At 49.0% G+C, this 26,927-nt stretch overlaps 2 protein-coding genes across 5 annotated transcripts; one reads left to right on the top strand and one right to left on the bottom strand.

Moving 5' to 3' along the window:
* The first annotated feature begins 146 nt into the window (after positions 1–146).
* Positions 147–20,582, top strand: RER1 (retention in endoplasmic reticulum sorting receptor 1). Of its 2 annotated transcripts, none has more exons than XM_053281057.1 (7): positions 147–261; positions 10,967–11,052; positions 12,481–12,585; positions 13,671–13,770; positions 14,725–14,803; positions 16,552–16,687; positions 17,651–20,582. In XM_053281057.1, exons 2-7 carry the CDS (start codon positions 10,972–10,974, stop codon positions 17,738–17,740), a joined length of 591 nt encoding a protein of 196 aa, XP_053137032.1. In that variant the 5' UTR covers positions 147–261; positions 10,967–10,971; the 3' UTR covers positions 17,741–20,582. The 2 variants fall into 2 exon arrangements, with proteins under 2 accessions (XP_053137032.1, XP_053137031.1); XM_053281056.1 differs by lacking the exon at positions 147–261 and adding an exon at positions 1,098–1,283.
* On the bottom strand, positions 16,949–26,509 carry PEX10 (peroxisomal biogenesis factor 10). Of its 3 annotated transcripts, none has more exons than XM_053281054.1 (6): positions 26,419–26,509; positions 25,064–25,144; positions 24,545–24,951; positions 23,559–23,734; positions 22,774–22,909; positions 16,949–20,726 (listed from the first exon to the last, which is right to left on the bottom strand). In XM_053281054.1, exons 3-6 carry the CDS (start codon positions 24,749–24,751, stop codon positions 20,658–20,660), a joined length of 588 nt encoding a protein of 195 aa, XP_053137029.1. In that variant the 5' UTR covers positions 24,752–24,951; positions 25,064–25,144; positions 26,419–26,509; the 3' UTR covers positions 16,949–20,657. The 3 variants fall into 3 exon arrangements, with proteins under 3 accessions (XP_053137029.1, XP_053137027.1, XP_053137028.1); XM_053281052.1 differs by lacking the exon at positions 26,419–26,509 and adding an exon at positions 26,259–26,412; XM_053281053.1 differs by lacking the exons at positions 22,774–22,909; positions 26,419–26,509 and adding an exon at positions 26,259–26,412.
* Positions 26,510–26,927: the final 418 nt, after the last annotated feature.

Raw genomic sequence — 26,927 nt, 5'->3', positions numbered from 1 at the left:
TCGCTAAGGGCGGGGCTTCTCTGCCAAGGCCCGGATGTCTTGCCATAGAGGTAGGGAAATGGCTAGAGCGGCTGCTCTCCTGGTCTTCACAGGAAACTTCCGGATGACCTTGGAGGGACAGCCCCTCCCACCTCCAAGATCATGGTTAATTGGTTTGGTGGAGTTAGTAAGCGCTCATTGTGGCTGTGGTGGTTTTTTAATTCGGGACTTTTCATCTGCTGCAAGTTTGTGGATCCCAGGGCTGAGCTAGGTGGATCAAAGGTCTGACTCAGTAGGCAGCTTCATATGTTCATCGGGTGCATTTATAGCTCAGTGGCAGAGCATCTGCTTTGCATGCAGTAGGTCCCAGGTTCAATTATCCCTGGCAGCATCTCCAGGTAGGGCTGGGAAAGACCCTTGCCTGAAACCGTAGAGAGCTGCTGCCAGTCGTTGTTGACAATCCTGAGCTAGATAGGCAAGTTACTCATTCTCAGCCTGACCCTACCTCGCAGGCTTGTTGTGAATATTAAAGGCAGGGCCGTTCTATACACCACTATGAGCACCTTCAAGGACCTGAGTTCAAACCCGCCTTGAAGGGCCAGCTCAGCCTGACTCTACTTTTGGAGCTGGTCTGGTGGGAGCCAATATGGATTGTCTCCTTTGCTAAGCAGGCTCCACCCTGGTTTGCATTTGAATGGGCGACTGCATGTGAGCACTGGAAGATATTGCAGATATTCCTTTTAGGGGATGGGGCCGCTTCGGGGAAGAGCACCTGCCTGCTTCCACGCAGGAGGTCCCACGTCCCCTCCCCTCCCTGGCTGGCAGCCTCTCCAAGATCGGGCTTGGAGAGACTCCTGCCTGCAACCTGGGAGGAACCGCTGCCAGTCTGGGTGCATATAAGAAGGTGATTTCGACTCCTGGCATATAATACTAAGGGGCATCATAATACTGAACGAGATGGGCTGACTCATTCTAAGGCCGCTTTTTTTTTTCTTTTAAAGGGGTAGGGCCGTAGCTCAAATTGCAGAAGAGGAGGGTGGGTGGCTCTGCTGCGCGCGTGCGCATTTGGGGTGGCGCCCGGCTCGCGGCCCTCTCCTGCCTCGCTTCGCCGTCGTCACCGCGCACGCGCGCCCCGGTAGCGGAAGCGCCTCTCCTCCCGCCGGCCTCGCCGCCGCCATCTCCTCGGGAGGAGGAGGGAGGAGGAGGAGCCCGAGAGTCGGCAGCCGAGCAGGGCACAGCAGCAGCTCCGCCTGGGCAGGCCGGGGGCGGGAAGCGGAAGGAGCGAGACCCCGCCGCGGCGGCCTGTAAGTCACCCCCCCCGCAGGAGGGCTACCTTAGCTGGGGAGGCCGTTGCCCTGGCAACCGGGCCTGCCGGGGAAGGCCTGGCTGGGAGGGGCGAGGCCCCAGGATGACGTGGAGGGAGGGATGGAGGGAGGGGGGAATCTCTCTCTACCGCCCTGCCTCAAAGGCTCCTTCATGGGGAGGGGCAGGGCCTGATGCCCCCTCTCTACCCCCCCTACCATTGGAAAATGAGTGGCGGGGGGAGGTTTCCGTGGGGAGGGGGCCTAAATGGGAAAGGCCGGTCTAAATAGCCCCCCCGCACACACCGTTTCCCCTGGGGTCCCCACCAGATGCTGCGGGACCACAACTACCATCATCCCTAGCAGGGGGAGGTGATGGGAGTTGTAGTCCAACAGCGTCTTGGGGGGGGGAGGACTCAGGAGGGAGGGAGCCCTGCTTCAGACCCCCTGTGTGTGTGGTGTGTGTTAGAGAGGGAATTCCCTTCCACTTTTAGAGTTGCCAACTCTCACTGGTGGTGCTCTTTCCTCTCCCCACCCTGCTTAATACCAAGCCCTGCAAATCTTCCTGGGGTGTGTATATTGGTGTGTGTGTGTGTTAGGTTCCTTCTGTCCTTAGAGTTGCTGGCTGTGACTGAAGCTCTTAATCCCCCCCCGCCCCGCGCCACCATTCTCCCCTCCCCAATATCAAGCCCTGCAAATCTTGTTGGGGTTTGTATTTGTGTGTGTGTGTGTGTGTGTGTGTGTGTGAGAGAGAGAGAGAGAGAGAGAGAGTGTTTGTTTGTGTTTCCTTCTGTTCTTAGAGTTGCCTGCTCTGACAAGCTCTCTCTCAAACCCCCCCCCCATCTTCCCCAATATCAAGCCCTGCGGATCTGTTTGGGGTGTGTGTGTGTGTGTGTGAGAGAGAGAGAGTTTCCTTCTGTTCTTAGAGTTCCCTGCTCTGACAAGCTCTGTCTCAATCCCCCCTTCTCTCCCCCACCCCCATCTGCCCCAATATCAAGCCCTTCAGATCTCCCGGCTTGCTTTCAAGAGCCGCCTGGAAGCTGAGCCTTGGAGACTCCAGGCCCGTCCTGGAGAGCTGCTGTTCCTCCTTCCCTACTTTGCAGGATTGTTGTGAGGGTCAGGTACCGGGGAGTGCCTTGTATGCCCTCCTGAGCTGGTGAGGAGGCATGGTGGTAGCAGGACTGAAGCGCTTCCTGGGAGGAACTGTGTTTCCTTCCAATATTGGTTCCCCCACTATATTTTGCAAGAGTGAGCCATTCAGATCTCCCAGATGGCTTTCAAGGACCACCTAGAGGCCTATTCCTGGAAGGTTGGTAACTGTATCTGCTATGGAAGCGAACCCTTGTTCCAGAAAGAGCTGCCAAGTCCGACTGGAGCTCTTCCTGGATGACCCCCACCCCTTTGGTATTCTCCAATATCAAGCCATTCAACACTTCAGACATGCTTTCAGGTCACTTGCAGATTCGATGCCGGTTTCCTGGAAACTCCAGGGCAGTCCTCACAGTTTGGCAACCTTTCCAGGTCCTTTGACATTTCCCTCTCTTGTGTTCATGCTAGCCTAGGTGAAGTAGGCGTCTTTCCTCTCCCTTTTCCTGCAGTGCAAACCTACAAGGGTTATTATTTCCCTTTATCCCTCCCTCAGATCCTGGCTTTGGTAAGCTCTTTAGCCCCAGCCTCAAGGCTCATTTATCCCCCTTTGGCCCAAATTGCCATGGGGGTGGGTGGGTGACTGTTCTTCCCCATAGAAGCTGAGCCCAAGGCAGGGTGTGATCTTGTCCTGAAAGCAGGGTAGGGCCATAGCTCAGTGGCCGAGTCCCCGTTCTGCATGCAGAAGATCCCGGGTTCAGTCCCTGGCAGCATCTCCAGGCCCGGCTGGGAAAGGCTCCTGTCTGAAACCCTGGAGAGTCGCTGCCAATCAGTGCAAATGGTCCTGAGCTCGATGTACGAAGGGTCTGACTCGGCATGAAGCAGCTTCCTATATTCCTCTCCTAGTTTGTCAGTATTATATTTGGGGATTGAAGTCCACTTCTGAAAGCTTGAGCAGGGTGTTGGGCCTTGATGCCATTTCTAAAGAAATTGCTGAAATCATTTTTGCCTCGCGTCTTCCAACCTCAAGTGTCCTCGAAATGGCTTATGATTTTAGGATTAAGGTTGAATGCATGGAGGAGATGATGTTTCCAGGACATTGTGGGTGGGTCAGCTGGAGTGGAGAAGTGTTGGAGCAGGTTAGCTTCCATCTGCAGTGATTTTCGTTTTTACATTTGTGTCTGGCTCTTCTTTCCAAAAAGCCAGAAGTGGCTAATAACAAAAAAGTAATTGTAGGAGAGTGGAGAGTACCATGGAAAGTGACGCCCTGTTCTTGACTTGGCTGTGGGTGTGGGGTGGAAAAACTGGTGTGTGTGTGCGCATGTGTATGGATTTTTTGTGGGGAAGGGTGCCCCTTCAAGTGGTGGGTGGGGCACCCCTACCTCATAAGGAGGTCTTACGGAGGTAATATGGATCAAGGAAGTTGAGGCCATCTTCCGAGGACTGAGAAGGAAGTTGGGCCTGTTATTCCATTGGCTGTTGGAATGAGGGTTGCTCAAGTTTCACTTGTCATCTGTAAGCTGCTGCTGCTCTACCTCCCTTCAAAAGGTTTCTGGATGGGGTGAGTAAGCAGGGCTGTGGACAAACTCTTCAAGCCTGAGAGATTTTTTCAGATCATGTGCTCGAAAACTTTCCAGGGCTCCAGAGAGTTGACCCAGCGTTCTCTGTAGATCAGGGCTATGGCCCTCCTGCAGATGTTGGACTGCAGTTCCCAAAGTCTCTGACTATTAACCATGGTGGCTAGGGATGGGGGGAGTTGTAGTCCAAAAACAGCTGGAGGGCAGATGTGCAGCCCTGCTGTAGAACATGCTTTGCCCAGCTTATCTTCAAAAGAACCATCATAATGTATCTGTTCATATCAGGCCGAATCTCTTGAGTTCTGTAATGTTTTCAGAGTATTGAGAGTGCTACCCTGCTACTATTAGTTCTCCTTCCTCCCTCTACCCGCCCCAAGCACTTTCCTGACATTATGTTGTACAAGTGTACAGATGTTTGTACACTCGTGTGCATTTTTGGCATGAGTGACAGTATCTGTGTTCATGTTAAAGGTGAACCTGGATATAGGCCCCTCAAATGCATGGGACAGATAAGAAGTGTACTGCTCTTCCTGTGTTCAGCATAACATGTGGATATCTGTACCTGTGTATACTGAACACTCGTTGTACAAGTGTTCAACATAATGCCTGAATAAGGCCCGAGAGAGGCACCATAGCTAATTCCCCTCTTCCGCCATTTCAGGTCTTTCTGTTCCTTCTCCTTCTCATCTGAATAATCATAAGAACATAAGAACAGCCTTGCTGGATCGGGCTCAAGGCCCATCTAGTCCAGCATCCTGTTTCTCACAGTGGCCCACCAGATGCGCCTGGGAAGCCCACAGGCAAGAGGTGTATGTACGTGCCCTCTCTCTTGCTGTTGCTCCCCTGCAACTGGGACTCAGAGGCATCCTGCCTTTGAGGCTGGAGGTGGCCTATAGCCCTCCAACTAGTAGCCGATGATAGACCTCTCCTCCATGAAGTTATTCAAACCCCTCTTAAAACCATCCAGGTTGTTGGCTGTCACCACATCTTGTGGCAGAGGATTCCACAAGTTGATTATCCCTTTTGTGAAAAAATGCTTCCGTTTGCTGGTCCAGCTGGATCAGGCCCAAGGCATCCTGTTTTCCACAGTGGTTCACCAGGGCATGGTGGTCCATTCAGGCTATGGGCTGCTTTCATCTGAGCCTCTACCCAGGGCCCCACAAATATAGTTGCTGACCCACACCTTTTGTTGTGTTGATGGCAAGACCGCTTGCGTTTAGTCTAGGCCCCGAAAATGTATGCGGGTGTGGATCCGTGGGCAGTAAATTGCTAGGCTAAGGCTAGCAGAACATACAAGTTCTATCCACTGTAGGAAACACTCTTGACCGAATTTGTGTTTGTGGCAAGCAGCTTGCACGGTTGGTTTGCCGCTCGACCCCCAAACTGGACGCAAGCGGGATCACCTCCATCGTAAGAGTTGTGTGGATTAGTAGAGAGACGAGGGAGAATCACATATAAGGACTGCAGTTGGTTATTCTACTACTACTGAAGTAAGTAGCTGTTTTTGCCTGAACCCAAAGCAAGTGTTTGGGCCGGAAAGGCTATTGCAGTGCTCTCCCCGTTGTGCCTGAAGCTTCGCCTGGCCTCTCCTGGTTATTTTAGTTCTTTATCACATGTATATTTCATCCTCCTCCTAAGGAACTTAGAGTGACAGATATAGTTCTTCTCCCTCCGCACCGCCCACCCTTTTCATTTTAGAGACTCCGAAAGACCCAAATCCACCCCTGATTTCCATCGTTGAGCGGGGATTGGAATCTGGGTCCAGTCCTCTAACGGGTGTTCCCTCTATTCCACCCCCACCCCCCAATCTGTGTAGGTAACGAGTCTTGTTCTGGGCGGCAGTATCAAAGCATTGTGTGCGCACCAACATTCAGAAGGGGGCCTTCCTGATTCAACCTGAGCAGGACCCAAAATTAACTGAGCAGACATTAAAAATACCTTGTGAGCGCTCACACTTGCACACACCTTAGAGGGAGCACTGCAGCACACTGGCTTTCTTGGTGACTGGCAGCCAAACACAGCCTGACTAGCCCCCGTAATGCAGGTTTTGTGACTCCCCCCCCACTCCATCCAAGGCCTCCCACTTCGACCAGCTGGGCCACCATCTGAAGACAGGAGCTTCTGGCTGGAAAAGTGTTTCCAGGAGCTCAGATGTCAGAAGATTTGATTCTGGTGCCTGAGCTTTTGAAATACTACTTCAGGCCTGGGATTTTGGCCTCAGGCTTCCTGGCAGTGTTGACGTCTCCTCCTCCTCTTCGGTCTTGTAAGAAGTGTGTTAAAGGCATTTGTATGCCATTGTTGATCCCCTAGAAAGGGAAGCCTTCCTATGGCATTTTCATCTCTGGAGCCTTTGTGCTTTTGGCTTTTTAAGGTTTTTTTTTTAAGAAATGGAGGTGGTTGAGAACGGAGAGGAAGTTTTTTACAGAGAATTTTCCTTAAGGGAAACTTTATGGTGTTTCCATTGTGCCCTGCAGGGAGAAAGAAAGAAAGGATAAAAAATTCGGATCCTCTCCCCTCTTATGTCAAATTTGCTTTTCTGGTTCTCTTGGAGTGTCTGTCTAATATGTCCAACTATGCCTTTTGGAAATTAGTTTTTTTTCTATGTACATTCGAAGCTGCCACATTCTGAGATTGTCGACTCTGCTCCCCAACATCTCGGGCAGAATGTCTTATTCCAGTCTTGCTACCTGCAATCGTCTTAAGAGGAGTTGGCAGGGACTGAACTTTGGACTTTGTGCATGCAAAACATGTGCTGTGCCCTGAGTAATGGTCCTTTCCCAGGTAGCAGGTTGTCAGCATTTTTATACAAGGAGGGTCAATTCACCTGATTTGCAGACCACTCAGGCCTGGCTGGCTTGACCGGAAACCAGTCCAGTTGCCTTGTTCGGAGTTCAAGAGCGTTCAAGCTGGCTGCGTAGTGAAGTTAAGGATCTGTCTTTTAATGGGTGTTAGCTGTGATAGCTAGAAGGGCAATTCCAAGGATAACGGAATCAGGCACGTTACCACTTTCCCAACAATTGTAGCCATAAGGAAACTTCCAACTATATAGCCAATGGCAAAAGACCGTATTTTTTTTTTTTTTTTTTACAAAACTCTTAAGAATTATAGATAGTGTACCAAGCTCTTAAACAATATAGACCAGGGGTGGGGAACCTTGGCCCTCCAGCTGTTTTTGAACGACAACTCCCATCATAGTTCAAAAACAGCTGGAAGGCCAAGGTTCCCCACCCCTGATATAGACAGACTGAAACATGCAAAAATATGTTAGTAGGAATCAGCATTTTTTGACATCACTTCTGATTCTGTTGCCAACGTGTTTTGCATGTTTCAGACGTTACCTATAATACTTAAGCATTTGGTAAAAATGCAGTCTTATAGTGGGAAATGTTCTGTTGCCAGCGGGTATATATGATATCAACTTGAAGACTTTCTTATGGCTACATTCGCTGGAAAAGGGTAACATGCCTGATTCTGTTACCCTTGAAATTGCCCCAAAGAAAACCGAGACAGTGTCTTGCATTCTCTTGAAATTCTTGCCTTGTTGCTTCCCATCTCCAGTGCACATGGAGTGCGTTAATCGTTTCTTCTCACAGAAGAGGCTGAAAGTTGATCTGGCTAGCAGGGGTGGAGCATCTGCTTTGTAGTCCGAAAGGTCCCAGGTTCAATCCTTGCTAGCCTCTCCAGGTAGGGCTGGGAAAGACTTCTGCCTGAAACCTTGGCGAGCTGCTGCCAGTCAGTGTAGACGCTCCTGAGCGAGATGGGCCAAGGGTCTGACTCTGTTTGGTAGCTGTATGTCCCACAGGTTTATCTGTAGCTCAGTGTCGGGGCATCTGCTTTGCCTGCAGGAGGTCCCAGGTTCAAACCCTGGTGGCTTCTCCAGGTAGGGCTGAGAGGGATGCCTGCCTGAAACCTCAAAGAGCCGCTACCAGTCAGTGTAGGCAAACCTGTCTCTCCAGCGGTTACTGAATTGCAGCTCCTATCATCATAAAGTCGTGGCTGGCGATGATTTGCCGTTGTCGTTCAGCAAGTACAAAGACAGTACTGTTGTAGACAGGGCAGCGCGAGAGGCACCAGGGATCTGTCTCGGTGTGAGGCAGCTCCCTATGTTCCTGCGCCCAGCCGAGCGACCAGCTGTCCTCTGCCACGTGACCAGCGGTAATATTCATTCAGCTTATTGGACAGCCAGAGCTGGTGTTTTGGAGGGGACCCATGCCAGCCAATGCCATGTCCCATTATGTTTCGTGCAAGTCTACTGGTTAAATCTTTGTGCATCACTCGACTAATAGGTTAAAATACTTAATGCTGATCTCAAGACTGCCTCCTCCTCCTCCTCCTCCGTTGCTTATGGCCCCTTCTTTCTTGATTTTCCTGATCGCGTTTCCCTCTCCTGTAGTAGTCCGTTCATGCTGCCTTCAGATGCCCGGGGGGGGGGGGGAGTCGAATTACTTTCACTCTTGCTCCGGGTGGTAGCGCCCTGCCCTCCCGAGATGACACACCAGGAAGTTGTGTCAGGTATTCCTTCTGGTGATGTGGCACAGCCGCGGCCACCCAGAGGCTTCGAAACGCCCGGGGAAGCCCAAGCATTTCCTTCACCAATCAGTATTAACCCGCCTGAGAGCCTGGACTTGGCGTCTCGGTTTGCTCTCGAAGCACTTGCATTTTCGAGTGGTGGAACTCTTGGCGGTGGGAGCGGAGGGCAGGGCAGAGGTTTCCAATTCCGGTGTCGTCCCTCTTTTTGATGGACAGCAAAAACTGTGGCAGCCGGCCGTACTTCAGTCGGACCCACAGACTGCCATGAAGTTGTCTGAATCAGCCCTTTATATTGCGTTACTTTGCCGCCTTCAAAAAGCTGTGAGTGACGCTCGTGTGTGTTTGGTTTTTAACTCGGGTTCCATGCTTCACCTTTGGATCTGAGGCAGCCGGCCATAGATGACAGTAATATAAGGATAAAATGCGAAGCTGTTAGATCAGCTGAAATGGGCAGAAGAACCTCCACGTGGCAATGAGTGCGGTGACACGCTGTTAAAAGTCCCAAGCAAATAAAGCTCTTTTTCACCTGGCACTGAAGAGAATCAAATGGTTGATAGGTGACTGCGTTCGGGGAAGCTGTTCTGTAGCTCTGCGCCCTGGTGCTGCCCATGCAATGATTTCCTGCGCTTGGGGTCCCTCCCTTTTCTCTCTTCACCCTAGATTTTTGCCAGCTTTTAAAAAAAAAACTGGTGGTGGTACTGCTACTACTACTAGCGCCACCAAAGTGGTTTACATAGAGACTTAATTAATTAATTAATTAATTAATTAATTAATTAATTAGATGGTTCCCTGTCCCAAAGGGCTCACAAAGACACATAAGATATGATGTGCTGGGGCTGGATAGGGCCTGTTGCTCTCCCCCTGCTAAACAGAATCACCACTTTTAAAAGGTGCCTCTCTGCTCAGTTAGCAGGGGACTAACTGGCTGGCCCCATGCTTACAACAGCTCGTTTGATAGCAGCACAAACAGAAATCTGTGCAGGTGATGCTTGTTGTGCATAAATTTCGCAAATGAAGCTTCCCGCCTCCACTGATCTCCCAGCAAAAGTACCGTGTTTACCCAAATCCAAGATGAACCCTCCCCCGTCCCCCTGCCATTCTTTCCTGTCAACTATAAGGGGGTCTTCTTGAATGTGAGTCCAATTTCTTGTGCTTGAATCCAGATATAACCTGCATTTAACCTCTGTCTTTTAATGGGATCATCTCAATTTCAGAGACGCCGTCTATTCAGGAAAATACGGTAGTCATGCACAAGATTGAAAGAGCAGTTGAAAAGCTGTTTCCTAGTCCTCGCACCACTGCGCGCACACACACACACACACGCACACACACACACGCACGCACACACACACACACACTTCCTTAAAGGGAGCCCCTGTCTCTTTTCCCCAGCAGGGAGAAAGGTAACTGGGGGTTGGGTTTTGACTGAAGAGAGAGCCGGAGCGGAAAGACTTAAGCAGTCCCTCCCTTCCGAGTCGTGTCTTCAGAGTCTGCTTCTCATGTCACAGCGTAAGTTGGGGGTGGGAAAAGCCATGCAGTTCTGTGTTGTGTCAATTCTGACTCTTTGCTGATGTTTACAGTAAAGAAGCCGAGTCGGCGAGCCATTTTTGACAGCCAGCCTGACCCAGTCGTGTCAGTGTAATGGGCAAACAGCAGGGTTAAGAACATAAGCACAGCCCCGCTGGATCAGGCCCAAGGAAGCCCATCTAGTCCAGCATCCTGTTTCCCACAGTGGCCCACCAGATGCCACACCAGAAGCCACAGGCAGGAGTTGAAAGGGGCATGTCCTCTCTCCTGCTGCTGTGACTCCCCTGCAACTGGTACTCAGAGGCATCCTGCCTTGGAGGCTGGAGGTGGCTCATAGTCCTCCGACTAGTAGCCGCTACTGTTACTGTTACTATTGGTGTGTCCTCAACCCCATTCGTTTTCAACCTCTTTCAGACTCTGAGCTCATTGTTGGCCCCAATCTGCAGTGCAGGACCCACTTCTAATGTTGTTTTTTTTAACCTTAGGAATATAGGAAGCTGCCTTCTGCTGAGTCAGACTGTTGGTCCGTCCAGCTCAGTCCTGTCTTCACAGACTGGCAGCGGCTTTTTTGAGGTTGCAGGCAGGAGTCTCTTTCAGCCCTATCTTGGAGATGCTGACAGGGAGGGAACTTGGAACCTTTTACTCTTCCCAGAGCAGCCCCATCCCCGAAGGGGAATATCTTCCAGTGCTCACACATGTAGTCTCCCATCCAAATGCAAAACAGGGTGCAGCCTGCTTAGCAAAGGGGACAAGTCATACATGTTACCACAAGGCCAGCTCTCCTCCCTCCTTGTGCCTTCCTTTCTTCTTTCCCTTCTCTTTTTCTTCTGCCCATTTTTATTCCTCTCTCCTTTTCCCTTAATAAAAATAATCCTGCACAGCAACAATCCAGCATGTAAGCATTGGGGCATTTATAATATGCCAAAACCTGGTTGTATTTCATTTTTTTGCTTTTTGCTTCCACAGCAACCATGTCAGAAGGGGACAGCACAGGCGAGTCCATCCATGGCAAATCTTCAGTGGTCTATAGATTTTTCACACGGTTCGGACAGGTGGGTTTCACCTGGGTGCCTAAGAAACAGACCAATCCAGGAGGTGGTGCTTCCAGCGTGGTCATTTCAAGATGCTGCTTCCAGGGAGGACCAATGGTTGCATTACCTGTCTGCCCTCCACCACTCCCGTAGACGATGAACCAAGCCCACTAATTTTGCTTCTTATGAGTAACTTAGCATAGATGTGAGCCCGTGAACTGGAGTAGCCTGTTTCATAACTGTAGCATTTAAGTGTGCGCGCGTATGTATACACATATATACATAAAAACACAAATTTGAGTGTTACCGTTCTTGAGACAGGCTACTCCCATCACGGGCTGACATCCACACAAGGTTCCTCATAAGCCATCTTATTGAAATTAATGGGACAGGTTTACTTGACTGCAGCAGACACATCGCTGAGGATGCAGCAGCTTCAGGCCAACACTCCTCAGATGGGGAACTGTGATGGGACGGGGGTTCCTTTGTGCTTTCCTGGGATCTATCAGTTGAGAGATTGCTCTGATCCCAATTTAGGAGCATGCCCCTCTGAGGTAGGCTGCCATCAACTGAAGACGGATCTAAACAACAACAAATATTTATATGCCGCTTTTTAACACAAGTGTCCACAGCGGTTTACATAGAGAAAGAATGAATAAAATAAAATGGCTCCCTGTCCCCAAGCGGCTCACAATCTAAAAAGAAACACAAGATAGACACCAGCAACAGTCACTGGAGTGATAGCACTTACTTACATTTATATACCGCTCTATAGCCGGAGCTCTCTAAGCGGTTTACAATGATTTAGCATATTGCCCCCAACATTCTGGGTACTCATTTTACCGACCTCGGAAGGATGGAAGGCTGAGTCAACCTTGAGCCCCTGGTCAGGATCGAACTTGTAACCTTCTGGTTACAGGGCGGCAGTTTTACCACTGCGCCACCAGGGGCTCCTGGTGATGCTGTGCTGGGGGTGGATAGGGCCAGTTGCTCTCCCCCTGCTAAATAAAGAGAATTACGTTTAAAAGGAGCCGCTTTGCCTAGTTAGCAGCCACTGACCAAGCTTAGACATGGCTTCAACCACCTAGAACTTTCCGGCTTGGGACTTCAGGGACTCTGCACTCTTCCAGCTCTAGACAAAGCATATATCATTCTAAAAACAAACTAGCAGTAGTGCATGACCTTATGCGGGGAAGCAATGGTTCTTAAACCTGGGTCCTCCCCCCCCTTGGACTACCGCTCCCATCATCCTTAGCCACAGTGGCCTTTGGGATGATGGGAGTTGTAGTCCAACAATACTGAGGGACCCGGGTTTGGGAAACGCTAATGTAGAGGATTTCTGCTGTAGTGCATAACTGCATGATGCTAATGCAAATGTGTATCTTTGACCCTTGAGGGAATGTCCCCGATCTAGAATCTGATGCCTGTCTAACCCTTCCTTTCTTCTAGGTTTACCAGTCCTGGTTAGACAAATCTACTCCTTACACTGCCGTGCGATGGGTTGTAACGCTGGGTTTAAGTTTTATCTACATGATTAGAGTTTATCTACTACAGGTAAGAGGTCTGAAGATCCGCTGCTAACCCTGCCAGGTGTTCTGGAGTCCTTCTGCTTATTAGTGGCTCTACTCATGGCTTGTCGTGTTCGAGGATGTCTCTCATTGATGGGAGTGAATGAATGCTTTTCCTGGCTTAGACCAGAGAAATTGAATTTTGTGTCGGCTGCATTGTGGATAATTGTCTGCACAGACAAAAGGTCACAGAACTAATCTGAGTGGTAATGAGAAATAAGAGGATGAATGGAATCGAGGCATAGCTGTAATTACTGAAACAATATCTTATCATGAGAAAGAGATGAGCATAATTAAGCCAATTCTGAGACCTTCCTGGTGCCAGTGAGGAAGAGCAGGCTAAAAAGTACATCAATGATTTTTTTGCGGAGGGTGGTGTTGTAACTGCTATCAAAGGCCTTAATTAATTTGAGGATCTCCAGTGGGATACTGTTGACAGTACAGGACTAGGACTTGGTTCCAAAGCCTCGTTCAGCTCTAGACTTTACATAAGAACAGCCCTGATGGATCAGGCCCAAGGCTATCTAGTCCAGCACCTTGTTTCCTATACTGGTCCACCAGATGCCTCTGGGAAGCCCACAGGCAAGAGATGAGGGCATGCCCTCTCCTCTCCTCTCCTCTCCTCTCCTCTCCTCTCCTCTCCTCTCCTCTCCTCTCCTCTCCTCTCCTGCTGCTGCTTCCCTGCAACTGGTATTCAGAGGCATCCTGGAGGTAGCCTATGGCCATCAAAACTAGTAGCCACTGCTAGACCTATCCACTATGAATTTGTCCAAGGCCCACTTAAAGCCATTCAAGTTCTTGTTTTCCAATCTCCAGTCCCCATCTGGGAAACGATGGTTCTCTCTCTCTAATCAACAAAATCAGATCAACACAGTTCTAAACAAAGTCATAGACTCCGTCACAAAAACAGTCTGTTTCACACCAATGTAAACAAAGCATGTGGATAAACACGGTCAGCAAAGGTTGTATTCTGTCAGCAAACAAAATCCAGTTTCTGCATGTCTTGTCAAGTTTACTTAGTACTAATTTGATATTTCCCCCCCCCCACCCCACCCGCTTTCTCTCTTCCAGGGTTGGTACATCGTGACATATGCCTTGGGCATCTACCACCTAAATCTTTTCATAGCTTTCTTGTCGCCAAAGGTAGATCCCTCTCTAATGGAGGACTCAGGTACAAAGAGCGTTGCCAGTTTCGCTATAACCTTGTACAATCAAGAGTGTCGTATTTGAACCTTAGCTTCAGAGGATTGCTGAAGTAGCATCTCTTTGGGTAGATAGAGAAACCTTGCCTGAAACCTTCGAAGGAACGGCTGGCAGTCAGTGCAGACAATACTGAGCTAGATGGACCGAGGGTCGGACTCAGAAGGCAGCTTCATAAATTCATAAGGAGCAGACATAGTTCAGTGATAAGAGCATCTGATTTGCATGCAGAAGTCCCAGGTTCAACCTGTAGCATCATCTCCAGATAGAGCTGGGAGAGACTCCTGCCTGCAACCTTGGAGAAGCCGCTGCCAGTCTGGGTAGACAATACTGTGCTAGATGGACCAGTGGTCTGATTCAGTAGATGGCAGCTTCCTGTGGTCCAGTGTTGCTTGGGGAAGCAGGAGAGAAGTTAATCTTGCCCTGGAAAGCAGAGAACTGACTTTCTGATTTACTAGTGGATCAGGGGAGATTAGACGGAAGGAGCTGGGGGCGCTCTAGATATCCTTCAGGGCACTGCTGGACATCTATGACATGATTCTGCCATAAGCAACATAGGAAGCTGCCTGAAACGTTGGCGAGCCACTGCCAGTCTGTGTAAGCATTAAGCTAGATGGACCGGGGTCTGGCTTGGTATGCCAGGGGATGATGGGAGTTGTAGTCCAACAGTATCTGGGAGCCCAAGGTCGGGAACCTGGGCTCTCATGGACCCATAAAGAGGTCTCCAGCTGGGCTTATGCAGATGGAAGAGCATCTCTGGTCATTCTTCTCATGCAGTGCTCTTCTGTTGGGGGTCAGAAATGGTCCTCGGAGGCTTTCTGCGAGTGGGAGGAGAGCTTGGGCTGGAAACCAGCATTAGCAGCCGATAAGCCCGCCTGGGAGGGCCCGGCTTCCTGTCACAATGTGCATTTCCTGCTCTCCTCAGACGATGGACCTTCACTGCCCACAAAACAGAACGAGGAGTTCCGGCCCTTCATTCGGAGGCTGCCAGAGTTCAAATTCTGGTGAGCGAGTCTGGATCATTTCTGGGCCGCCTGCCCCATGCCAAAGGGGGCTAAGTCGGCCCAAGCCAGCACTAAAAAGGGGTGGGGATACATGCAAGGGTTCCAGATCCCCGTTGCTTCTCCTCTCCCCCACCTTTCCTTCTCATCACTCCTGCCGCCGCCGCCGCCTCCTGCCTTGCTCACACGAGGCCGCTTCTTGACCCCGAGCTGTCACATTGGGGGCTCAGCAGTCCCTCTCCCCAGTCCCTAGCATTTCCTTCCAGCACCCAGGTCCGGGATGCCGACGTCTCCCTCTAGCTCAGGGCTGCTCCCCTTCGTCCCTGTTGCAGATGTTGGCCCTACAACTCCCATAATCCCTGGCTCTTGGCCACTGTGGCTGGGGATTGTGGGAGTTGTAGTCCAGATAGAGCTGGGGGGCGGAGAGGGGGCAGAGTTGAGCACGCTTACAGTCCCGCTCTTTACAGTAGAGAGCTCCCTTTTCTCTCTCAATGCCTTGTGCTTGATTCTGAGGCCCAGATCAGATGTCACGTGAAACACGCCTCTGGTCTGGCTCGCACCTTCCCTCTTCCAGGCCATTCCGGTTTTTCTCTTAACTAGTACCTGGGCCAGCTGGGATGGTCAATACCATTGGGGTGGGCGAGTGCGGGGGGACGAATCCTAATTGTGATTTTTGAGAAGTTCTACACCCGCTAGAGATGGAAAGTAGCCCTGCAAGACTTATGACTTCCAGTGCCTTGACTATGCTTGGACTGTCCTGGCCATCAGGGCTGCATTGGCCACATTTGCATAAAAAGCTGACAATTTTCTAAAACACAAAGTTACTATGGGAGGAGAGCTGGTTTTGTGCCAGCAAGCATGAACTGACGTCTTTGCTAAGCAGGCTCCACCCTGATTTGCATTTGAATGGGAGGCTACATGTGAGCACTGCAAGATATTTCCTTTAGGGCAGGGCTGCTCCGCTTTGGCCCTCCTGCTGATGTTGGCCTACAACTCCCATAATCCCTGGCTACTGGCCACTCTGGCTGGGGATTATGGGAGTTGTAGTCGAAAAACTGCTGTGGGGCCTGTTGAGCAGGCTTGCCTTAGGGAATGGGGCTGCTTCGGGAAGAGCAGCTGCCTGCTTGCATGCAGAAGGTCCCAAGTCTCCTCCCTGGCAGCATCTCCAGATGGGGCGGAGAAAGACTCCTGCCTGCAACGTTGGAGGAGCCACTGTCAGTCTGTGTGGACAATACTGAGCTAGATTGACCTATGCTCTGACTCAATCTATGGCAGCTTCCTGTGTTCGAGTATAAAATGTCCTCGATGCTTTCAGAGGAGTGAAAACAAAAATTGGCAGGAATGTCCTCCCAAGTTTACTCCATGGAGAGTACAAACGTCTCTTCATTGTCACTCTCATCCTTTGCACTGTGCAAAACCGACTGCAATTTTACCAGCATCGTTTGGGGGCAGGGATCAAGAAGGGGTGGTCACATCCAGAAGGCTGTAAGTGCATTAATACTGTTGCCTATTTTCCATCTCTGGGGCGGGGTGAGGGTGGACGTTTCCAAAAATTACTTTGAACATCCTTACCAAGATGGTAAAGAGTGCTGTCGAGTTGGTTTTGATCCCTGGTGACCACAGAGGGCCATTAGGTGGCCACAAGTTTGTACTGGTGGCCTAAATTTGTGGGCCTGTCTCATGGGAGTTGGCTGGAGCACGTGAAGTGAATGCTTGAAGCCACAGCTTAACTGCTTCTTTCTCCCCCAAAGGCACTCTGCTACTAAAGGCATCCTTGTTGCCATGACATGTACATTCTTTGAGGCTTTCAACGTTCCAGTCTTTTGGCCCATCCTCGTGATGTACTTCATAATGCTCTTCTGCATCACGATGAAGAGGCAAATCAAGGTAAGGCTGCAAGAACTGGGCCCTCCTGCCGTGAGCCCTCCGTCTTTCTGTGCCCAGATCATGACTCTCTGATGCAGGAGAGCTGTTGGGACGTGACGGCAAAACGGTTGCCTACGCAGCTCGAACACGGTGGTTCCTTTCTGAAATGCCCTCCTCATATGTGGAAAAATGTTTGGGGATCTGCCTCGTACAGGAGCAGGGCTTCAGAAATCCACTAGTCTGTGATGAGTGAAAAAAGTCCTGATGAGCAATGTACCAGCATAGCTTGATGAGTTTGTTTTTATTTATAGTATAAACAGAGAAACATAAGAAAAGCAAAAAAGTCAAGAAAAACAAAAAGTGATCAAACAATGCGATTACAATCAGTATACGTCCATCTGAATTCTTTCCACCCCCATCTCCCTCTCCCCTTCTCCAGTCTGAAAGATAAATGGCTGCAAATTTAAAAATATTAACAGTAAGATCAATAATTAGTGCACCTGTTATCCACACAGAGCATTCAGCATTAAATTTCTCTCCAAAAAGAAACCAGATCTTGGATGAGGAGTCAAACCCTGTGATATATTATATTGAATAAATGGCTCCCGTGTCTCAGGGGGAAAAATTGTCCTCAATATATGCAGTAATTTCCATTGATGCATAATTGCAAAGTTTAAGATACCAGTTGTCTAAAGACTGAATCAGATTTGTTTTCCAGCAGGAAGCATAGAGGAATCTTGCCACCGTTATATATAATGAAAGTTGAGCATATCTTGCAGGAATGTGTGGTTTAGTAACATTTAGCATGAAAATCTCTAGGGCGGGGGGAGGAAAATCTATATGCAAAATTTGCTGCATCGAGTAAAATATTTTGTCTGGCTGACAGCCTGAGCCGACGTTTCTTCACCCCTGTCAATGAGCATTTGGTGGATGGGGAATTATTGTGGGTGTGCCCTGAACACTTTGTTTTCTCTTTCATTGCAGCATATGATAAAATACCGATATATACCCTTCACACATGGCAAAAGGAAATACAAAGGGAAGGAAGAAGTGGGGAAGACCTTCGCTAGCTAGAAATCAAACCCAGCCTGCTGACCAACTCCCTACATCATAATTAAAAAAAGAAAAGAAAATGGTTTTGAGCCATTGTAACAATGCCTCTCTTTCCTTCATACTAAATCCTCGATAAGAGGGCAGTGACTAGGAAGCTGCATCCCCCCCCCCCTTCCTGGTTTTATATTGAGGGTTGGGCCCTTTTTTTTGGTGGTCTTTTAATCAGAATTGCAGGAGAGTACTGACACCGTTGCCCCGTTTTTGAGTTTCTTTAAGCAGGCCGGTCTTCCTCCAGCCCCAAGAGTGCTCACGTCTTTTTGCAGACGGAAGACATTGTGTGCCCCGCACACAGGCAAACCCCTCAGAGTTGGCTCCGACATATCCACAAACTCTAGGACTTGGGTGGCGATTTGCAAGCCTTTCAGGGAGCCAGCCTTGGCCACTTCCGACCTGTCCATGTACATGGAGGCAGAGTAATATGGGGAGGAATTTTAAGGCAGGATTCATCTTGAGGCCCACGGTGCAGCCTCGTGTGGGGACTGTGTCTTTTTCTGGCCCTGTATAGTTCTATCCAAAAGTGCAACCTGTACAATTCCAAAAGGCGATCTTGTGTGCAGTCATGGAGGAAAATGAGTCCCACTGATGGCAATTTCCGCTTTGTAACGCCCTAGATTCGGCTAGGAGACCCACTTAAGCTCTAAGTTGATGGGACTTCGATGGAAACTCAAGCAGTTAACATAAACCTACCCTAAATGCTTGATTCTCCCCCCCACCCCGGAAGAGTAACTGATGTCACTTCTGTAGCCAATCTGCTTTGGATTCCAATGCTCGTTTCCCCCAGTGCAGCTTGAAAGAGAGGTTGGTTTTTGATGGGTTTTTTTTGTGACGACTCAATATTATTCTCAGCTATCGGTTTCTGTTTGGTTTTTGGCTGAAGGCCTAGAAAAAAAATATAAATATATATATATATATACCTATAAAATTAGGTGGAGAGTATTTTGTCACATTTCATTGACACTTAAAAGTTTTTTGGGTGTTTTTTTTTAAATTAAGTTTGCTTCAAGTAGTCCCTTCCAAGATGCATCTAGGCTGGCCATGGTGGCCAAGATTTTGTGGATTTTAACACAGCTTCTGATTTTCCTGTGGAGAAAAATACAGAAATAAATGGCCTGCATGTAAAACTTCATTTTTGATGTGACATGACTCTGAACAATTTTATGAAGTGACTTTATAAATTCTAAACTTTATTAAAAGACAGGTGTCCCTTTCTTGGGTTTAGTAGTCCTTTATAAAACCAACTTGAAGGAGTTAAAAGTGTGAATTCTCTCTCACCCTCCCCTCCAAAGAGCATACATAAATCACGGGGAATTGTGTATTTGAGTTCTAATCTGTCAAAATGAATTCTTTGGACTATTATACAAAGTTCGAACTGAAAGCACTGGTAGTGGTTGCTTATAGAATCTTTAGGAAATGTCAACTCTGTATTTTGGCAGAGTGATAACTAGGAAATATTCTGTGCCATATGGATTAATTCTCCCTTCTCAGCATTACGGCACAAAAAGTCTGTTTTGGACTACACCTCCCATCATGCCCACAGCAACTGATAGGAATGATGGGGAGTTTCAGCCCAGCATCAGCAGGAGGGTCCCAGTTGTGCCACCACGATATAAAACATACTGCACAGATGACCAGAGAAAGGGAGTAAACTGTAATTAACAAGCCTGATCTGCAGGACAGTTCTTCAGGTGGGAGCAAGTTCTGGGTTTAATTAGTCAGTCAGGCTTAACTTCATGCGGGTCTGAGCCAAGGTTTTAGGAAAGTACATGCTGTTGCAAGTCTGGGTGTGAGTTGAGGAGTATGTGCATTTACACGCTGGATTTCTGTGTGTGGTCTGCAGCAGGATAGGTGGTTAGTGTAGTTTGCAAATAACCAGAAGGAATTTAATTATCCTCTGAAACGGCTCTCTTAAATCAACACCTTTCTGTAACAGTCTTTGTGTAAATTACTCTAGGACTGCATGAGACAATGAAAAAAGCAGGGATGTGCAAAAAAACCTGACCCAATCGATTCAAATTGGAATTGACTCTGCTTGCACAGAATGGGGTTTGTTCAGACTGAGTTGCGTTCCAGCGAATTCAAAACAAACTTTGCTCAAATTCGAATTCAGACGAATTTGAATCTATTTGAACGGATCCCATTCTGTGCAAGCCGATTCGATTCAAATTGATTCGGTGGAATTCTTTGCACATCCCTAGAGGAAAGTCGGTATGAGAGAGAATATTTTCATGGCAGCTTTGGCTCTTGTATTTGCCACTCCCCTCTCCACAAGGTGTTTGGATTACAGTTTGTATTATTCTATTCCTCATGGCCCAAGTTTAAAGTTATCCACATCTTAAGAGACTACTTCAGAAATTGTTTCCAATCACAGGGTACTTCTTCTGATTCAGAACTTCAGGGTCTTTTTAAAAATTAAAAACAGCCATAGTTTATTTGCTTGATGGTAGAGATCCCACCCTCCCTGCAAAGATAGTTAAGTTATAAATTGATTCCGGCTTCACAATGCTCTGGAAGTTCATTGGTAGCAAAACCACGTAAGTTAATCTTCAGCTGCCTCTCCGGCAGAGAAACACATACATTCCCATTAGCTGGAGAGTCCAGCGGATGCCAGCAAGAGCTAAGAAGGTTTACTGGAGTTTGGGTAGCCTCTTATACTAGGGAGGGAGAAAGAGAGAGGATCAATATCAGGTGTTTATTTTGTAATTGACAAGTTCCTATCTCCTTGTAAAGGCAGAGCAGCAGTGGTGAGCTGCTCCATCTGTTTTATCGCCGTGATTTAATATCAAAATAAAAGTCTTGCACTTGGTCAAGAGGTGTAGCTTTTTTTTTTTTTTGCTGGCTCCCAACGCTTCATAGTCCGGCCTCGAGCTGGGCAAAGCTGTCACCGATAGTGCCGCAGATAAATCAGCTTCTGTGGATGGAATTTCTCTCTGCAGAGTGGGCACTCAGCCTACAGGGAGAAGGGGGGAAATGCACCAGTGTTCGAAAGATCACACTCCTGAAATTTCCTAACATTTATTTATTATTTCTTGTTGACACAGTAAGGTGTTATTGACTGGTTTGTTTTATCCAGACATCGAGTCCTTCCCAAGGACCTGGGATGGCTGAATTTTATTATCAATGTTGTCATATCCCGCTCTTTCTCCAAGGAGCCCAGAGCGGTGTACTACATACTTCGGTTTCTCCTCACAACAACCCTGTGAAGTAGGTTAGGCTGAGGGAGAAGTGACTGGCCCAGAGTCACCCAGCAAGTCTCATGGCTGAAGGGGGATTTGAACTCAGGTCTCCCTGGTCCTAGTCCAGCACTCTAACCACTACACTACGCTTCAAAGTGTTTTGAAGGGTTTACACAAAAGCTACTATGAAATTTCATGTCATAGGAATGGAAATGAAAGTTGGCAGGAGTGTTTTCTAAAGACTACGCCATGGAGGGAACACAGTTTGTCCGGTGTGACCCTAAGCCTGACTCTGACCTTTTCCTCTGCAAAAATGACTGCAATTTTACCCTAATGCAGGGGTTGCCAACCTGTGGTACTCAAGATGTTGTTGAACTACAACTCCCCTCTTCCTGCTCCACAATAAATTGTAGCTGGGGATTATGGGAGTTGTCATTCAGCAACACCTGGAAGACTACAGGTTGAGAAAACCTGCCCTTATGGTTTCTCAAAGGAGGAGTGATCACACAGAAAGTTGTAAGGGCTGTCCATCTGCAGTGCAGTAGATGTTGCCAAACATCACAATGAGCATTTGTTCCCTGAGATACTACCAGCGGCCAAAATGTGTGGGCTGGGCTCACGGACTACTTAAGTCTATCTGAATAAAGTGTCGCTCCAACCTGAGCAATCCCCATGCTGGAATGCTCCCTCTGGGAAAACCAAGTACCTATGATGAATGTTTTTGTTTTAACATCCTTATGAATTGTTTTAATACACGAGACCCAGGGGCTCACCCTTAATTGCCCAGAGATGCAAGTTTGGGGCAGTATACAAAGACACTAAAAAAAATACCCTCCTCTCCTATGGGAGGAGAGCTGGTCTTGTGGTACAAGCATGAATTGTCCCCTTTGCTGAGCAGGGTCCATCATGGTTTGCATTTGAATGGGAGGCTACCTATGTGAGTACTGTAAGTTCTTCCCCTCAGGACGCAGCCGCTCTGGGAAGAGCATCTGCCTGCTTGCATGCAGAAGGTTCCAAGGTCCTTCCCTGGCAGCATCTCCAAGATAGAGCCGAGAGGCTCCTGCCTTTAACTTTGGAGAAGCTACTGCCAGCCTGTGTAGACAATATGGAGGTAGAGGGACCATGGGTCCCCCTTGGTATAAGGAAGCTTCCTCTGTGTGTGTTTTTATACTGCCTGATATGTACATCTCTAGGCGGTGTACACAATGTAAAATATTTAAAAGTCAACCCATTAAAATGCATGACAAGAAAAACAGCATAAAACAGTTATCAAAACAAATCATTAAAAGTAATTCGGGCTAGAAGCTTAACATTCATTCAGTGTTAATGAATGAACAAATAAGAGACTGCCATGTAGGTAGGGCTGGGTCCAGCACCTTGGTGAACCATGACATCAACTATTAACCATTGAAAAAGTAATGGCAAGCAGCAAGAAAAAGGACTACGTTCTGGGCCAGAGACTTTTAACTTTTTCTCCAAAGTTAAAGGCAGGAGCCTCTCAGCTCTATCTTGGAGATGCTGCCAGGGAAGGAACTTGGAACCTTCTGCATGCAAGCAGGCAGATGCTCTTCCCAGAGCGGCTGCGTCCTGAGGGGAAGAACTTACAGTGCTCACATAGGTAGTCTCCCATTCAAATGCAAACCATGATGGACCCTGCTCAGCAAAGGGGACAATTCATGCTTGTACCACAAGACCAGCTCTCCCCACCCCATGGGACAGGCTTATTTTTACTGCAAACTCTTACAGGGCTGGAGCAAATTAGGAATAAGGTGTATGTTGTGAGAAAACACAGGAAAACATCTGTTTGTCCGCAGCACTGACCTTGGTGTTGCACCAGGCCGTGATGCATTCCCAGCAGAAGAGGTGGCCGCAAGGGGTGGCGGTGGCATGCCGGCGTTCCTCTAAGCACAGAGTGCAGCGAGAACGGCGAGGAAGAAGTGTCTCTTCAGTCTGAGCTCTGGGGGGGGAAGAGATGAGGGCCGGTGAGTCCGATGCTTAAGACTGTCCCTTTTGCCACTTGAGCACTGAAGTCCTGCGGTCTCAAAGCCCTCTTTTTTTTTTTTTTTTGCAAACGCAGAAGTCAGACGTTTCAACTATTCCATTTAGCCTCCAGACAGATTCCACACTACAAAAGCTCTACTCGTTCTGAGGATCTAGTTGGTGCTAGAGCAGAGCTGGTCTTGTGGTAGCCAGCATAAATGGTCCACTTTGCTAAGCAGAGGCTACTCTGTTTGCATGCAGAAGGTTCCAAGTTCCCTCCCTGGCAGCATCTCCAAGATAAGGCTGAGAGAGACTCCGGCCTGCCACCTTGGAGAAGCCGCTGCCAATCTGTATAGACCAGGGCTGCTCAGCTTCAGCCCTCCTGCAGATGTTGGCCTATAACTCCCATGATCTTGGGGGGAAGATCCCATGAGTTGGGCGGTGGGGAAGGTTACCTCCCGCTGATGTAGACAATAGATGGGCCAATGGTCTGACATGGTATAAGGTAGCATCTTAGGTTCCTATCCTCTTTCTCCACCTCTGCTAGACTGGCTGATAATATGCAGATATATAAGTACCCAGTTCCACCCCTCTCCCTTCGCTAAACACTGTCCCAAATATCATACTTCTGGTAGGAGAGATTTCGGTGTAGTTTCCATTCGTGTCTGGCCCTCCGCCTCTGCCGGAAGCTGTACGCGTGGATGCCGACGGTCAACACCAGATGCAAGAGGGAAATGATCCCAAGGAGCCTGTAACTCGACCGGACGCTCTGCTCGTCTCCAGCCAATCCCGCAAAGCGCAGCTGGCAAAAGGAACCAAAACAAAACCACCACTTGGTACTGCTACGCTGGGGGCAAAGGTGTACTTTCTGAAATGCTCTCGGGAACCTAGAAAACTACAGGGTTACAGCTGATTTTCTTTTCTTGTTTAATGACCAGCCGTTCCAGCACAGAGGGCTAAAATGTAGCAATGCTGATTCTCAAAGCGGTCTACACAGAGAAATAAATAACAGATAAATAAGATGGTCCCCTGCCCCCTAAGGGCTCACAGTCTAAAAAGAGACATAAGGCTGATACCAGCGACAGCCAATGGAGGGATGCTGTACTGGGGTTGGAGAGGACCAGTTGCTCTCCCCCTGCTAAACAGAAGAGAATCACCACTTTTAAAGATGTCTCTGCTCAGTTAGCAGGGGTTGCCTGCTATTCCCTCTGCTAATGGCAAAGAAGTACCTTTTAAACATGATGATTCTCTTTATTTAGCCGGGGAAGAGTAACTGGTCCTCTCCACCCACAGGACAATACCTTCAGTGACTGTTGCTGGGGTCAATCTGATGTTTCTTTTTTAGATTGTGAGCCCTTTGGGGACAGGGATCCATGTTATTTATTTATTATTTCTCTGTGAAAACAACCCTGAGCCATTTTTTGGGAAGGGTGGTCTAGAAATCGAATAAATCATCATCATCCACTAGAAGTTGTCTGAGAAGCACGTAGTGGATTGTTCCAATGACAAGTCTTCAGATGAAGTGTCATCTCTAATTTTGCTACAACCGACAGTCTAAACTCACTAGTTCAGAAAGCCACACTGGCTTGATGAACAAGCCCTTTCCACTTACATATGTGATCCCTGCCATCCTTTTAGAGAGGTGGTAGAAGAAGCCGTTCATGTAAAAGATGGCCATGTGCAACCGATACAGCAGCGGGATACTTTGCCTGAGGACACAGACAGCCCAAAAGAGTATTTTCTTCTGCTGTTCCGTTAACCTGCCAAGATGATTCTGCAACCAGCTCCTCACTAGAGTCCGGCCCCACGATCCAGCCATGGGTCTACTCTGCAGAATCCCCGTCTCATCCGGATCTGTCTGAAGGCCATGTTCCAGGTGTACTAATCCTTTGTCTAAGAAGTAGGGCAAAGCGGCATGCAAAGAAATCAGGATAGCTCGTCGGAGTACAGAAGGAACTCTTCTCCCAGATGGGTCCACCTGGATGATATTGACGTTTTCTTCACCAAGAGTTTGATAACCTGGATGGGTGGGAGGAAAAGCAAGCTTGAAGAGATGACATTCAAATGAGTGTTATCAATTTTAGACAACAAATTATTGGCCCGGCACAGACCAACACCATGAAAGCATTACCTGAAAGGGTAGTGAGGGTGAAATAGGCCAGATCAGCTAGCAGTTCGACTTCCTTCTGCCATTCCAACCAGGTTTTCGCACCTAGAAAGCCAGAGGCAAATGAGCATCAGTTGAAGGGAGACAGGCATTTGACTCTTGAACCAGCAAACCTCATTTATCACGGAACAGATTGGTGGGCAATACCCGCCATGCAAGCATGTCTTGTCTCCTTAGCTAAGCAGGGTCCGCCCTGGTTGCATATGTATATACCCCTGCTAACTTGGCAAAGAGGCACCTTTTAACATAGTGATTCTCTTGTATTTAGCAGGGGGAGAGTAACTGGCCCTCTCCACCCACAACACAGGACCTCCAGTGACTGTTGCTGGTGTCTATCTTATGTTTCGTTTTAGAATGTGAGCCCTTCGGGAACAGGGTTCCATCTTTGTTTGTTTTTTTAAAATTACTTCTCCATGTAAAGCTCCCTGAGCCATTTTTGGAAGGGTGGTATAGAAATTGAATAAATAAATAAATCTGAATGGGAGTCTTGATGTGTGAGTACTGTAAGATATCCCACTCAGGGAATGGAGCTGCTCTGGGAAGAACAGAAGGTTCCAAGTTCCCTCCTTGGCAGCATCTCCAAGATAGGGCTGAGAGAGACTCCTGCCTGCAACCTTGGAGAAGCCGCTGCCAGTCTGTGTAGAGCAAGCCTGCTCAACTTCAGCCCTCCTGCAGATGTTGACCTACAACTCCCATAATCCCTGGCTATTGGCTACTGTGGCAAGGGGGACAAGACATGCTTGCTACCACAAGACCAGCTCTTCTCCTACAACATAGGAAGCTGCCATATACTGAGTCAGACCCTTGGTCCATCTAGCTCAGTATCGTCTACCCAGACTGGCAGCGGCTTCTCCAAGGCTGCAGGCAGGAGTCTCTCTCAGCCCTCTCTTGGAGATGCTGCCAGGGAGGGAACTGGGAACCTAGATGTTCTTCCTGGAGCGGCCCCATCCCTAAAGGGGAATACCTCACAATGCTCACACTTCTAGTCTCCCATTCAAATGCAACCAGGGCGGACCCTGCTTAGCTATGGGGACAAGCCATGCCCGCTGCCACCAGACCAGCTCCCCTCTTGCAGTCCTGCAGGAGGATGGAAGCCGGGGAGGCTCAGCCGCTCACCCGCCCCGCTCTAGCCTCCCCGCGGGCTGCACAGCGGCCTCACCGGCCAGGCCCCCCACAGCGGCGCCGGCTCCGCTCCTCAGCGCCCCTCGGTACAGAGCATCCTTCTGGGCGGAGCGGACGAGCCGCGCCGGCCCAGCTTCCCGAGACAGCGGCATCACTCCGTCACCCAGTCTGGCCGTCGCACACCTGACGTCACTTACCCCCCGTCTCACACTTGACGACGTCACCTCCCCCACCCTCCCGAGCGCGACGCGAGTTCCCATCATCCTCCGCGGCAGGCGGAGCGGCCGTTCCCTAGTTGGGGCGGGCGTCGTCGCCACGGCAACGCTGCCTGCCGCGGCGCGTGGCTGCGCGCCGCCATTTCCCCCCCTCCCCGCCCGCGGGCGTTGCCGTAGCAACGGTTCGAGTCCCCGAGAGTTCCCTAGGCGGATGAGCTGAGCTAGCCGGTTGAATACGCAGCCTGCTTCTCACACACACACACACCCGCTCCTGGCAGCACTGAGCAGCCCTGTGAGAGCGGGTCAATGAGTGCATTAATTAGTTGGGGGTTGCATCTTGAAGCAAGGCGCTAGGTACGTTTTAGAGAGCTGTCTATCCGGGAGCCTGTTTTTAGAGGAGCCTCGGCAGCCTATGCAACATTTCATATGTGCACACACACCAATATACACACTGGAGTCCAATACTCACCCTATATACAACAATATATATG

Source organism: Hemicordylus capensis, chromosome 16, assembly GCF_027244095.1.
Source record: "Hemicordylus capensis ecotype Gifberg chromosome 16, rHemCap1.1.pri, whole genome shotgun sequence".
Classification (NCBI taxonomy): Eukaryota; Metazoa; Chordata; class Lepidosauria; order Squamata; family Cordylidae; genus Hemicordylus; species Hemicordylus capensis.
This window is presented reverse-complemented; position numbering and strand designations above follow the sequence as displayed.